At 37.3% G+C, this 14,924-nt stretch overlaps 1 protein-coding gene across 1 annotated transcript in view; it reads left to right on the top strand.

Annotated features, from left to right (window-relative positions):
- KLHL1 (kelch like family member 1) overlaps positions 1-14,924 on the top strand; it is a 529,220-nt gene that overhangs the window by 459,953 nt on the left and 54,343 nt on the right. Inside the window, exon 8 of the mRNA XM_019971873.2 lies at positions 12,112-12,274. Coding sequence (XP_019827432.2) covers positions 12,112-12,274 — 163 coding nt within the window. The remainder of the gene's footprint in view (positions 1-12,111; positions 12,275-14,924) is intronic.

Below are 14,924 nucleotides of genomic sequence, written 5' to 3'. Positions count from 1 at the left end.
AGATGGGAAAGGCTACCCACTCCAGTATTCTTGGTCTTCCTTTGTGGCTCAGATGGTAAAGAATCCACCTTCATGTGGGAGACCTAGGATCGATCCCTGGGTTGGGAAGATCCCCTGGAAAAGGGAAAGGCTATCCATTCCAGTATTCTGGCCTGGAGAATTCCAAGTCATGGATTTGCAGAGTCAGACACAACTGAGTGACTTTCACTGTCACTGTCATGGTCACTGTTTGGGTGGTGAATAAATCCAGAGAATGGACTTGTATAACAATGAAATTGTGATTCAGATCAGATCAGATCGGATCAGTCACTCAGTCGTGTCCGACTATTTGCAACCCCATAAATTGCAGCACGCCAGGCCTCCCTGTCCATCACCAACTCCCGGAGTTCACTCAGACTCACGTCTATGGAGTCAGTGATGCCATCCAGCCATCTCATCCTCTGTCGTCCCCTTCTCCTCCTGCCACCAATCCCTCCGAGCATCAGAGTCTTTTCCAATGAGTCAACTCTTCGCATGAGGTGGCCAAAGTACTGGAGTTTCAGCTTGAGCATCATTCCTTCCAAAGAAATCCCAGGGCTGATCTCCTTCAGAATGGACTGGTTGGATCTCCTTGTAGTCCAAGGGACTCTCAGGATTCTTCTCCAAAACCACAGTTCAAAAGCATCAATTCTTTGGTGCTCAGCCTTCTTCACAGTCCAACTCTCACATCCATACATGACCACCCAAAAAACCATAGCCTTGACTAGACGAACCTTTGTTGGCAAAGTAATATCTCTGCTTTTGAATATGCTATCTAGGTTGGTCGTAACTTTCCTTCCAAGGAGTAAGCATCTTTTAATTTCATGGATGCAGTCACCATCTGCAGTGCTTTTGGAGCCCAGAAAAATAGTCTGACACTGTTTCCACTTTTTCCCCATCTATTTTCCATGAAGTGGTGGGACCGGATGCCATGATCTTCATTTTCTGAATGTTGAGTTTTAAGCCAACTTTTTCACTCTCCACTTTCACTTCATCAAGAGGCTTTTTAGTTCCTCTTCACTTTCTGCCATAAGGGTGGTGTCATCTGCATATCTGAGGTTATTGATATTTCTTCCGGCAATCTTGATTTCAGTTTGTGTTTCTTCCAGTCCAGCGTTTCTCATGATGTATTCTGCATATAAGTTAAATAAACAGGGTGACAATATACAGCCTTGACAAACTCCTTTTCCTATTTGGAACCAGTATGTTGTTCCATGTGCAGTTCTAACTGTTGCTTCCTGACCTGCATACAAATTTCTCAAGAGGCAGATGGCAAGAGTGAATGTTGACATTCTAGGAATCAGCCAACTGAATTGGACTGGAATGGGCGAATTTAACTCAGATGACCATTATATCTATTACCGCAGGCAGGAATCCCTCAGAAGAAATGGAGTGGCCATCATGGTCAACAAGAGTCCTAAATGCAGCACTTGGATGCAATCTCAAAAAAGACAAAATGATCTCTGTTCCTTTCCAAGGCAAACCATTCAATATCACAGTAATCCAAGTCTATGCCCCAACCAGTAATGCTTAAGAAGCTGAAGTTGAACAGTTCTATGAAGACCTACAAGACCTTTTAGAACAAACACCCAAAAAAGATGTCCTTTTCACTATAGGGGACTGGAATGCAAAAGTAGGAAGTCAAGAAACACTGGGAGTAACAGGCAAATTTGGCCTTGGAATACGGAATGAAGCAGGGCAAAGACTAATAGAGTTTTGCCAAGACAATGCACTGGTCATAACAAACACCCTCTTCCAACAACACAGGAGAAGACTCTATACATGGACATCACAGGATGGTCAACACTGAAATCAGATTGATTATATTCTTTGCAGCCAAAGATGGAGAAGCTCTATACAGTCAGCAAAAACAAGACCAGAAGCTGACTGTGGCTGAGACCATGAACTCCTTATTGCCAAATTCAGATCTAAATTGAAGAAAGTAGGGAAAGCCACTAGAGCATTCAGGTATGACCTAAATCAAATCCCTTATGATTGTACAGTGGAAGTGAGAAATAGATTTAAGGGCCTAGATCTGATAGATAGAGTGCCTGATGAACTATGGAATGAGGTTTGTGACATTGTACAGGAGACACGGATCAAGACCATTCCCATAGAAAAGAAATTGTGATTAGCTGGCAGCTAAACTTCTATGACAATGTCAGTTTCATATATCTACATAAAATACGCATGTACACACATACACAAGACATGAATGAAAGATCTTAAGAAACTTGCAAGTTTGGCATATTATTGGTGAGAGACAGTCTGCGACAGTGCTAGTACAACAGTCATTTTCTTTCACGGCAGTCACTCTCAATCCTGATTGCACATAAGAATCACACATATGTGTTTACAAAATTTTTTAAAATACCTCTGTTTAGACCTAAGCCCAGTACAGTGAAATCAGAATCTCTCTAATTCAGACACTGATATCTTTTTTTGAAAGTTTCTAAATGATTTCAGTGGGCAGCCAAAACTGAAAATTACTCTCTCAGTGAAGGAAAGAGTGAAATACATCAGCACAAATTGTGCTTTTTTAATTTGCTTGTGGATCAAGAAAAATAATATTTGAACCCTAAGTGATTTTTCAATCAGATCAAATCAGAGCAGTCGCTCAGTCGTGTCCGACTCTTTGCCATCACATGAATCGCAGCACGCCAGGCCTACCTGTCCATTGCCAACTCCCGGAGTTCACTCAGACTCACATACATCGAGTCAGTGATGCCATCCAGCCATCTCATCCTCTGTCGTCCCCTTCTCCTCCTGCCCCAAATCCTTCCCAGCATCAGAGTCTTTTCCAATGAGTCAACTCTTCGCATGAGGTGGCCAAAGTACTGGAGTTTCAGCTTGAGCATTATTCCTTCCAAAGAAATCCCAGGGCTGATCTCCTTCAGAATGGACTGGTTGGATCTCCTTGCAGTCCAAGGGACTCTCAAGAGTATTCTCCAACACCGCAGTTCAAAAGCATCAATTCTTCGGCACTCAGCCTTCTTCACAGTCCAACTCTCACATCCATACATGACGACTGGAAAAACCACAGCCTTGACAAGACGAACCTTTGTTGGCAAAGTAATGTCTCTGCTTTTGAATATGCTATCTAGGTTGGTCATAACTTTCCTTCCAAGGAGTAAGCGTCTTTTAATTTCATGGCTGCAGTCACCATCTGCAGTGATTTTGGAGCCCAGAAAAAGAGAGTCTGACACTGTTTCCACTGTTTCCCCATTTCCCATGAAGTGATGGGACCAGATGCCATGATCTTCGTTTTCTGAATGTTGAGTTTTAAGCCAACTTTTTCACTCTCCACTTTCACCTTCATCAAGAGGCTTTTTAGTTCCTCTTCACTTTCTGCCATAAGGGTGGTGTCATCTGCATATCTGAGCTTATTGATATTTCTCCCGGCAATCTTGATTCCAGCCTGTGTTTCTTCCAGTCCAGCGTTTCTCATGATGTACTCTGCATAGAAGTTAAATAGACAGGGTGACAATATACAGACTTGACGTACTTCTTTTTCTATTTGGAACCAGTCTGTTGTTCCATGTCCAGTTCTAACTGTTGCTTCCTGACCTGCATACAAATTTCTCAAGAGGCAGATTAGGTGGTCTGGTACACCCAACCCTTTTAGAATTTTCCACAGTTTATTGTGATCCACACAGTCAAAGTTTCTGGCATAGTCAATAAAGCAGAAATAGATGTTTTTCTGGAACTCTCTTGCTTTTTCCATGATTCAGCGGATGTTGGCAATTTGATCTCTGGTTCCTCTGCCTTTTCTAAAACCAGCTTGAACATCAGGAGGTTCACGGTTCACATATTGCTGAAGCCTGGCTTGGAGAATTTTAAGCATTACTTTACTAGCGTGTGAGATGAGTGCAATGTGCGGTAGTTTGAGCATTCTTTGGCATTGCCTTTCTTTGAGTTTGGAATGAAAACTGACCTTTTCCAGTCCTGTGGCCACTGCTGAGATTTCCAAATTTGCTGGCATATTGAGTGCAGCACTTTCACAGCATCATCTTTCAGGATTTGGAATAGCTCAACTGGAATTCTGTCACCTCCACTAGTAAAATATTCCTAGTAACTAGTCCGTCTTGTTCTACCTGTGATCAACATTTAAAAAATATATTTGCGTCAACCAAGGTGTATTTTACATCAGAATTATATAAAGATATTTATAGACAGCGTATTGTATATATTTGAAGAAGGAAATGGAACCCTGCCCCAGTATTCCTTCCTGGAAGGTTCCAAGGGCAGAGAAGCCTGGAATGGTTTTTCAGTCCATAGGGTCACAAGAGAGTCAGACACAACTTCTCGACTGAACAACAGTAAAAATTGTATAATTATATATATATACATTTATAACATTGGGAAAAATTTCACAACCTTTTTTTTTTTCTCCCTGTCTTTCTCTATTTCTATAAATATATAAATAGAGGTATTTAATATTTTTAAGATATTTTTCCAGAGTATTGTGAGTAAAATATATGCTTACTTATCTACTTCCCTATTCCTCATTACACAAGGCTTTTTTGTTTGTTTAATTCTTTGCACAGAGCAACTGTAAAATGTTCATTCTTATGAGCTATTGCTTAGTGATTCATTGTTCCTGAAGTAAAAGTATATAATTATAGTGGAATTAAGTCTCACTAATGATTAGTTATAAATATTTACTAGATACTACTATAACTTTGGTGATGATTATAAAAAAGAAGTTAGAAAATAAAGTAAATAAGTTGTGCTCAAAAAGTCATATGCATATTATGAAGCCACTGATGAGTTAGATGTATTCTGTGACTTCCATTAAGGAATATTTATTCAACTCAATGATTAAGTTAAAAGAAATTTAAATGCACTATTATTCATTTAAAAATAAATTTCTCTACCTAGGCAAAAGGAAATCTTATATTTCAGTTTCACGATTTTTAAATATGTAAATAATGGTAAATATATAAAAATTAAATACTAAAAAGTACTTTAAGGTTTTCATTATTTTTCATAATTAGAATATATATTCTCTTTAAATTGGAAGGACTGAGAGTTTAAAATAAAGTTAGCAATATTTTGAATGGATAATATTAACATGGACAGATGACTTCTTTCTCAGGAGAACAAATTAATATATCAGTTGCATTAATATAAAAATAGTAAAACAAATATTTTGAGGTAAATTATGTAAGCAGTAAATTTTACTTTTAAGCTAAACTTTTTGCAGGAGTTACCTGTCAAAATGACTGCCCCCAAGATCACTCTTTATATTTAAAGACCTTAATATCCATTGTATTTATCTGTGCTCTAAAGCCCATATGGAAACTGCTCAGTTTTAACTTGTGGTGTTTTACCTGACAATTAGTAATGGATTGATATCTTCATTGAACTATTTTGAAGAAAAATTACACAAAATTTTCTAATATTATATTGCAGAATTTTCAGAGGTAATAATACTATGTCAAAGCTTTATACTGTCACCCTGCTTATTTAACTTATATACAAAGTACATCATGTGAAATGTTGGCCTGGATGAAGCACAAGCTGGAATCAAGATTGCTGGTGGAAATATCAACAATATGCAGATGACACCACCCTTATGGCAGAAAGTGAGGAAAAACTAAACAGTGTCTTGATGAAAGTGAAAGAGGAGAACAAAAAACTTGGCTGAACACTCAGCATTCAGAAAATGAAGATCATTTCATCTGGTCCCATCACTTCATGGCAAATAGATGGGGAAACAATGGAAACAGTGACAGACTTTATTTTCTTGTGCTCCAAAATCACTGTAGACGATGACTGTAATCATGAAATTAAAAGATGCTTGCTCCTTGGAAGAAAAGCTATGACCAACCTAGACAACATATTAAAAAGCAGAGATGTTACTTTGCTGACGAAGGTCCATCTAGTCAAAGTTATGATTTTTCCAATAGTCATGTATGGATGTGAGAGTTGGACTATAAAGAAAGCTGAGCACTGAAGAATGGATGTTTTTGAAATGTGGTGTTGAAGAAGACTCTTGAGAGTCCTTTGGACTGCAAGGAGATCAAACTAATCAATCTTAAAGATCAGTCCTCAATAAACACTGGAAGGACTGATGCTGAAGCTGAAACTCCAATACTTTGGCCATCTGATGCAAAGAACTGACTCATTGGAAAAGACCCTGATGCTGGGAAAGATTGTAGGCAGGAGGAGAAGGGGATGACAGAAGATGAGATGGTTGAATGGCATCACCAACTCAATAGACATGAGTCTGAGCAAGCCCCAAAAGATGGTGATAGACACGGAAGCCAGGTGTGCTGCAGTCCATGGGGTTGCAAAGAGTCGGACATGGCTGAATGATTGAACTGAACTGAGGCATTCTTAAAGGATAAGTATACTGAGATGCAGGAAATAAGGGATTTTTTTTTGTTGTTTTTCATTGTCACACAGCTGGTAGAAACAAACTGAAATTTGAAGTCAGGCAATTACCCTGTATTGTCAATGTTGTCAACAAAAATCGTCTGTAGTTTCTATCAACATTTATGATACCAATGAAATGGACCTATAAAAGTTGCTTATTCATACAATGTAATAGTATATGCAATGGAAAATAAATGAATGCCTCATCTAATCACCTGAATGAATGTTATAAACATAACTTGAAAGGGAGAAGACACAATATTTTTTTCTTACCCCTAGCCCTGATATTCTCACTCAAAATACCTTGATTAATTAAAACATTTTAATATATAAAATCATTAATTATATTTGTATTTTTTGTGTATATTCTCCATTAAAATATTATAAAGTATTTAAAATTGTATAAAAACTAGATCATAATACTTTCACAAAATACTGTTAAGTTTCTTTCCAAAGTGGTATACTTAAACAACAATCTCATCATAAAAATTTCTGTTCCAATGTTTTTAAGAGTTTTTGATATTAAAACACTTTTAATTTTAAAAATAGTAAAGTATGGTTGTCAAAAACTTTCTCTCAAAGATGTTTTATTTTTATATCCTGATTATTCCGATTACCAGCTATATCAAACATTTTATATGCTTATAGGACCTTCATATATCTTCTTCTATAAAATTTCTCTGTTGTCCATGGGGTTGCAAAAGTGTTGAACATGACTGAGCAACTAAACAGCAATATAAAATACAAAATTCCTGCAGGCTACGGGGATTTCCCAGGCAAGAATACTTCCCAGGCAAGTTCATACATATGAACTTGAAGGTTCATATGTAGGGAACTTACTGTAACCTCAAAATTAAAACCATCACAGATTAAGTATTTTTATAGAGTACATAACTGAATAAATAATCACCAGACAAATTAAAACTTGTATAGTGAAATGCAAAAAAGCAAAATGGCTGTCTGGGAAGGCCTTACAAATAGCTGTGAAAAGAAGGGAAGCAAAAAGCAAAGGAGAAAAGGAACGATATAAGCATCTGAATGCAGAGTTCCAAAGAATAGCAAGAAGAGATAAGAAAGCCTTCCTCAGCAATCAATGCAAAGAAACAGAGTAAAGCAATAGAAACGGAAACACTAGAGATCTATCTCTTCAAGAAAATTAGAGATATCAAGGGAATATTTCATACAAAGATGGGCTCAATAAAGGACAGAAATGGCAGGGACCTAACAGAAGCAGAAGATATTAAGAAGAGGTGGCAAGAATACACAGAAGAACTGTACAAAAAAGATCTTCACGACCCAGATAATCACGATGGTGTGATTACTCACCTAGAGCCAGACATCCTGGAATGTGACGTCAAGTGGGCCTTAGAAAGCATCACGACGAACAAAGCTACTGAAGGTGATGGAATTCCAGTTGAGCTATTTAAAAATCCTGAAAGATGATGCTGTGAAAGTGGTGCACTCAATATGCCAGCAAATTTGGAAATCTCAGCAGTGGCCACAGGACTGGAAAAGGTCAGTTTTCATTCCAATCCCAAAGAAAGGCAATGCCAAAGAATATTCAAACTACTGCACAATTGCACTCATCTCACATGCTAGTAAAGTAAAGCTTAAAATTCTCCAAGCCAGGCTTCAGCAATACATGAACCGTGAACTTCCAGATTTCAAGCTGGTTTTAGAAAAGGCAGAGGAACCAGAGATCAAATTGCCAACATCTACTGGATCATTGAAAATACAAGAGAGTTCCAGAAAAAAACATCTATTTCTGCTTTATTGACTATGCCAGAGACTTTGACTGTGTGGATCACAATAAACTATGGAAAATTCTGAATGAGATGGGCATACCAGACCACCTGACCTGCCTCTTGAGAAATCTGTATGCAGGTCAGGACACAACAGTTAGAAATGGACATGGAACAACAGACTGATTCCAAATAGGAAAAGGAGTACGTAAAGGCTGTATATTATCACCCTGCTTATTTAACTTATATGTAGAGTACATCATGAGAAATACTGGGCTGGAAGAAACACAAGCTAAAATCAAGATTGCCAGGAGAAATATCAATAACCTCAGATACGCAGATGATACCACTCTTATGGCAGAAAGTGAAGAAGAACTAAAGAGCCTCTTGATGAAAGTGAAAGAGGAAAGTGAAAAGTTGGCTTAAAGCTCAACATTCAGAAAACAAAGATCATGGCATCTGGTCCCATCACTTCATGACAAATAGATGGGAAAAAGCAGAAACAGTGTCAGACTTTATCTTTTTGGACTCCAAAATCACTGCAGATGATGATTTCAGCCATGAAATTAAAAGACACTTACCCCTTTGGAGGAAAGTTATGACTGACCTAGACAGCATATTAAAAAGCAAAGACATTACTTTGTCAACAAAAGTCCGTGTAGTCAAGGCTATGGTTTTTCCAGTGATCATGTATGGATATGAGAGTTGGACTATAAAGAAAGCTGAGAGCCAAAGAATTGATGCTTTTAACTGTGGTGTTGGGGAAGACTCTTGAGGGTACCTTGAATTACAAGGAGATACAACCAGTCCATCCTAAAGGAGATCAATCTTGGGTGTTCATTGGAGCGACTGATGTTGAAGCTGAAACTCCAATACTTTGGCCACCTGATGCGAAGAGCTGACTTTTTGGAAAAGACCCTGATGCCAGGAAAGATTGAGGGCAGGAGGAGAAGGGAACGTCAGAGGATGAGATGGTTTGATGGCATCACCGACCCAATGGACATGGATTTGAGTGGACTCTGGGAGTTGGTGATGGACAGGGAAGCCTGGCGTGCTGTGGTTCACGGAGTCATGAAGAGTTGGACATGACTGAGCAAATAAATGAAACTGAACTGATAGTATTGGTACAGAATCTACTTTCAAAATCAAGAGCAACTTTCTCTTTCCATATCTAATATAAACTTGGACTTGGTAAGAAAGAGGCAGGTAAATAATTGACCCATCCTCCTAAAAACACTCTTCACTCATAATTTTCAGATACCAGAAGCTCTGAAAAATCCTCCAACCCATCTGAACATTTCCTCTCTGTCTCCTTTGTCCTTTTTTTTTTTCTTATAATTGATACTGGGGCCACTCAAGACTTTGCTGCTGTGAATAATGTATTTATGAAATGAAGCAGGATCCTATGGTCCTTGATCCCTCCCATGTCCTCAGCCTGACTTTTGTCAAATAATAAGTTTAATCATAGAAGTGAAAGCATGCAAAACAAAGGAAAACAATCAAAGGAGACCAATAAAAATATTGTAGTCATTAAACATAATCAAAGACATTCAGCTCCTTCTGCAGAGCTATAGGTAATATTCTGAACCATATCTTTGAGGTATCTTAGAGATACTGAAACCTCCACCAGCTGGAGAATTTAAGTACATGATGACCAGACTGTAGTCATGACATAAACTGCCACAATTCTGAGAACTGGCCTCAAGAAATGCAACAAAACAACCCTGGAACTGAAGACTAACTATATTTAAAGCAATCAAGACGGTGCTGGTCAGACCACTGGTGACCAACTTCAAGACTGCTGTCAAAACTGACTGTGGTGTTTCAGCAAGTAACTCCCTCCTTCCACTATAAAAGCTCTTGTCGGGATGAGGGTAGTAGGCTACTTGGACAGGCACCTGCCCTTCTCACCCTGTCTCTTGGTTGCTGACATTCAAATAAACCAAACTTTGCACCAACCTGGCCTTTTTGATGGCTTTTGAGCAGCAAGCAGACAGAACCCTGGATTCTGTAACACTTATTCCATTTTAATTGAGTATTTAATGACTATGTAAGTTCAATGAGGTCAGGGACTTTTTTTTATTCACCTATATTTTCTTGGCACTTTGGCAATAAGAAAAATTCCTAACACATAGTAGACATTCAATAAACAGTAGTTGAATAAGTTATTAACTCATGAATAGATTAAAAGTATCATTTTACTTTCACCTCTGTGTTGAGACACAATTCTCCATGAGTCTTTCACATTTTTGCACAACTTTTAAACAAGACTGACTTCCCCTCCCCCAAATTTTTATAACAGAAAGACTAGTAAGATAAAGATAATTCTTTTCTCCATAGTAAAAGACAATCATACTTAAAAGCATGAAGAGAATGTCTCCTTCTGGAGCAATGGGTATATAAGTTTGTTGTCCGTTATATATTACTTTGCTTCCAACTTCAAATTAACTTACAACCCATTGAATGTACAGATTTCATCTAAATATTGTCAAAGCAAAAAAAAAAAAAAAAGGTGTAATAGATAAACAGACAAGGAAGACTTTATTCAATACTATTGCAATAAGGAAAAGAGGCCAGAATTGAGGCCGAATGCACCTCCACTAAAACAAAGGGGAGTGGAGGGAGTTTCTGAGAGCTGTAATGCATGGGTGGATCATAAGTAGTCTTTTTTGCAAATTGGCCTTATTTAAACAAAGGTAAATTGCATTTCCTATCTTCCAAACAAGAGGCAGACTTACAACTTGAAGCAAGGTGTCAGTTGAAGTTAAGCTCTTACTCTTGCACAGAAACTGGGAGATAAAAACAGTAACTTTCTTGCTGATTATATTCCTAGGTTCTTGCAGAAAGAAAGTATGCGGCTGTAACACTGGCAATAGGCTTTTTAAATGACTAACTTCTCAAAGGGACAGAAAACTTGCAATTTGCAATTACAAGTTGTTTAAAGTAAGTGCTTTAAGGAAAGTGAGGTCAGGATTCTAGAGGCAGGAGAATCCTGTCTCAAGTCTGGTCAACATGAAGGAGATATTAAAATCCTCTTGGCATAACCAAGACTGGGAAATTGGGGCTTGGAGAACTGATACAAAAAAAATGTTGATACTCTGACTATTGCCATTGTTATGGTGATAACTATCTTTCTTCTATGACCCAGGAGCCTTGTGTCTTCTCTCAATATACATACTTTTGTGGCAGTTTAACTTGTCGGCTAGGAAACAGGGTAAGAATCACAGATACTTCAGAGTTCTTAACAATCAGACATTCCGCTTTGAAACTTGTGGAAAATTCACCAGAATTCTCCTAATAGATAGTGAGACCACTTCAGTAAATATAAACACAATATTTAAATACTTAGTGATTGTTTAACATTTAAGAAAATTCATCTAATATAGAAGTGAATTGACAGGAAAAAAACAGTGTGTAAAAGTTGTATATATCATCTATTGATGACTCATAAATAATTTAATTGCTTGTGTTTAATAATTTCAGCTTATAAGAAAAGAGGCATTGTATTCTCTAAGCTTTAGATACATTTATTATGTTTTGACAGGCAGCCAAAACTTAGAGGACCCTAACTTGAAATTCAAACTAATTATATTACACTGCTTAATGCAGTTTTGCTGAATATAAATAAAAGTACTTTAAATTGCAGTGTAGAAACAGTCTTCAAAAGTAGAGGCATAAGATGCATCATCTCTGACTTTTAGATTTTGAATCTTTATATGATCATAAATAAGAAAATATATTTTCCCTCATAAAGCATCTAGGTCATAATATTTTGATGGATTCCTTTATGTTTTCATGTGAATGAAATGGTTCAATCCATAGTGATTAGTTTTGACCTCAGTGAAATCATTTGTTAGCTGATAGAGGCCATTCTGAATGACATAACAGCTGAATAACAGCTTTTGTTAATTTGATTTGAGAACCTCACCGTGTCGTGATTCATTCACTTTTTATCTCTCCTTTGTTGCAGGTGTGACAGTACTAGAAGGCCCTATCTATGCTGTGGGAGGCCATGATGGCTGGAGTTATCTGAACACAGTGGAAAGGTGGGATCCTCAGAGTCAGCAGTGGACATTTGTAGCTAGCATGTCAATTGCCCGAAGCACAGTTGGGGTGGCAGCATTGAACGGCAAGTGAGTAGACTTTTTTTTTTTTTAATCTGAAAAAAGATTTTGAGTGAATGTTCTTTTAAAATAACATTTAGCAAACTGCTTTGAAAAAACTCTTTTTTAAAAATTTAGGTTTTGATTTTTTTTAAGTTTAGTCTTCATGGATTATTGACAGTTCAAGAGTGTGTATTTTTCCAATTATCACTTCTTATAAAATAAAACCAAACAAAAATAACAAAAATGACCAAAAGCCCCCCAAAACCCTAAAAATATATAGAACAGGGAATTTTACTCAATACTCTGTAATAATCTAAATGGGAAAAGAACTTGAAAAAGAAGATACATGTATGTTCATAAGTGAATCACTTTCTTGCATACCTGAAACTAATATTGCTAACTATTGTTGTTATGTAGTCGCTAAATTGTGTCTGACTCTTTTGAGACACCATGAACTGTAGCCCACCAAGCTCCTCTGTCCATGTGATTTCCCAGGAAAGAATAACGAAGTGGATTGCCATTTCCTTCTCTATGGGATCTTCCTGACCCAGGGATTGAACTCCAACATAAAATAAAAATTAAGAAGAATAGCCAAAAAAAAATTGAAAACAAAACGAAACAAAAAACAACAAAAATCTTCAAATTTCTTAATCTTAATTGCTTGTTTAAAAGTATTAAATATATTTCATGAAAATTATGTGAACTGCATATTTTACCATTTCTGGTGAAATAGTCTGAGGAGCCTTTTGAAAGACTACCAAAAGTTTGGTTCTTAATGTTTTTTGCCTGATTGTATCAATCTCTCTACTTTTCTCCTTTTCCATTCCTATCACCCTAAGTCAGGGATTTTCAAACTCAACACTGTTGATATTTTGAGTCAGATAATTCTTTGTTGGCTATGAGGCTCGGCCCTGTGCATGTACAATGTTTAGCAGCAGACTGGCTTCTATCCACTAGATACCAGCTGTACCCACCTGCCCAATGTGATAACCAAAAGAAGTCTCCAAATATTGCCTAATATATCCTCTGGGGTGGCAAAATATACTCCCTCTCACTATCTGAGAAACTCTGCCCTAAACAAAGATAACATCTCTGGCAGGGACTACAGCAGAAGTTTCCAGTCTCCTTCCTTCTCTTCCCCCTAAAGTCCATTTACTAATGCAGCCAGAGCTGCTTTAGAAATACAAATAACATATCAGTTCTCTTCAAGAACGTCGTAAAATTAGAATACAATGCCTATCTCTACCTAAAGTCATCCACTGGATCTTGTTTCTGCCTACTCTACATTTTTTCCTCAATACATCAGCCAAATTGCCCTTTCATCTTTGCTTCAAATACAGCAACTCTAATCCCACTCAATCCCTTTGAGTGTACTTTTTTTTTTTTTTTGCCTAAATGCTATTCCTTACAATCTTCACATGATTGGCCTTTTATCATTGCTCAAATTTCATCTCAAAATCTGTCCACATAGACAGTTATTTACTCTTACTCTTATTTAAAATAGACCACCCTGCACACTATCCCAAATTGTTTGCAGTTCATAAAATTACATGTGCTATTGTTTTCTATTTTTACTAGGTATACATGGTCAATAAATCTTGGTATCTGTCTACAATATTCATTATTGTATCCTTAGGCATAATGCACATTCAATCTATTTACTGAATAAGTGTTGAAAGAATTACACATCCAATTAAGTAATAACTTTTGAGAATTTAATTACCTTTGACAAATTTTTCCTAAATATATGTAAGTATCTATGAAGTTATTATTATATCCCACTGTTAAAATATAAATAAACTGCTTTCCTCAGCTAAATTGCACATACATGCATTCTTTGGCTTTAAAAACTCTAGGAAATTCACATTTTACTGGCTATACAGTAATTTATTTTGTGCCAAAAAATTCCCACAAAAACACACAAAACATGATAAATGTAAGCGAACACTATAAATTTAAGTAGCTAGTACTGATCTGAAATAAGCAGACTGCCAAATATGACTGCAGCAAAGGCAGGTTTATTCAGAATTAGCACAGAATTGCAATTTTGGATCTACAATAATGGTGAGCATATGCATGTCCCAAAGGGAAGAGGAAGAGAAAGATTTTATCGAGAAAAAGGAAGTTGAGAAGGTTAGAGTAAACAGTGTTTTTTCCCTGGCTTAGTCGTTTTCATGAAAAAGAAGATTCTTTCTGTTGTGTGTGTGTGTGTATTGAGTCATGTCTAACTCTTTGTGACCCCATGGACTGTAGCTTGCCAGGCTTTTCTGTTCATGGGATTCTCCAGGCAAGAATAATGGATCTGATTGCCAATTTCCTACTTCAGGGCATCTTCCTAACCCAGGGATGGAACACGTATCTCTTGCATCTCCTGCATATGGGAAGCCTTTCTTTCTGTTGGGCTCTGCTATTATCATAGGGTATAAGAGCTCCCCATTTCAATTTCTCAGTTGTCTTTAATTGAGTTTTCTGTTTATAAATTATTTACACTAGTCTCTGACTTTTAATATCCAAAATATCTGCTGCGGCTGCTGCTGCTAAGTCACTTCAATTGTGTCTGACTCTGTGCAACCCCATAGACGGCAGCCCATCAGGCTTCCTCGACCCTGGCATCCTCCAGGCAAGAATACTGGAGTGGGTTGCCATTTCCTTCTCTAATGCATGAAAGTGAAAAGTG

The sequence above is a fragment of the Bos indicus genome, chromosome 12 (assembly GCF_029378745.1).
Source record: "Bos indicus isolate NIAB-ARS_2022 breed Sahiwal x Tharparkar chromosome 12, NIAB-ARS_B.indTharparkar_mat_pri_1.0, whole genome shotgun sequence".
Taxonomy (NCBI): domain Eukaryota; kingdom Metazoa; phylum Chordata; class Mammalia; order Artiodactyla; family Bovidae; genus Bos; species Bos indicus.
Note: the sequence above shows the minus strand (reverse complement) of the source record. Positions and strands in the feature narration are given on the sequence as shown.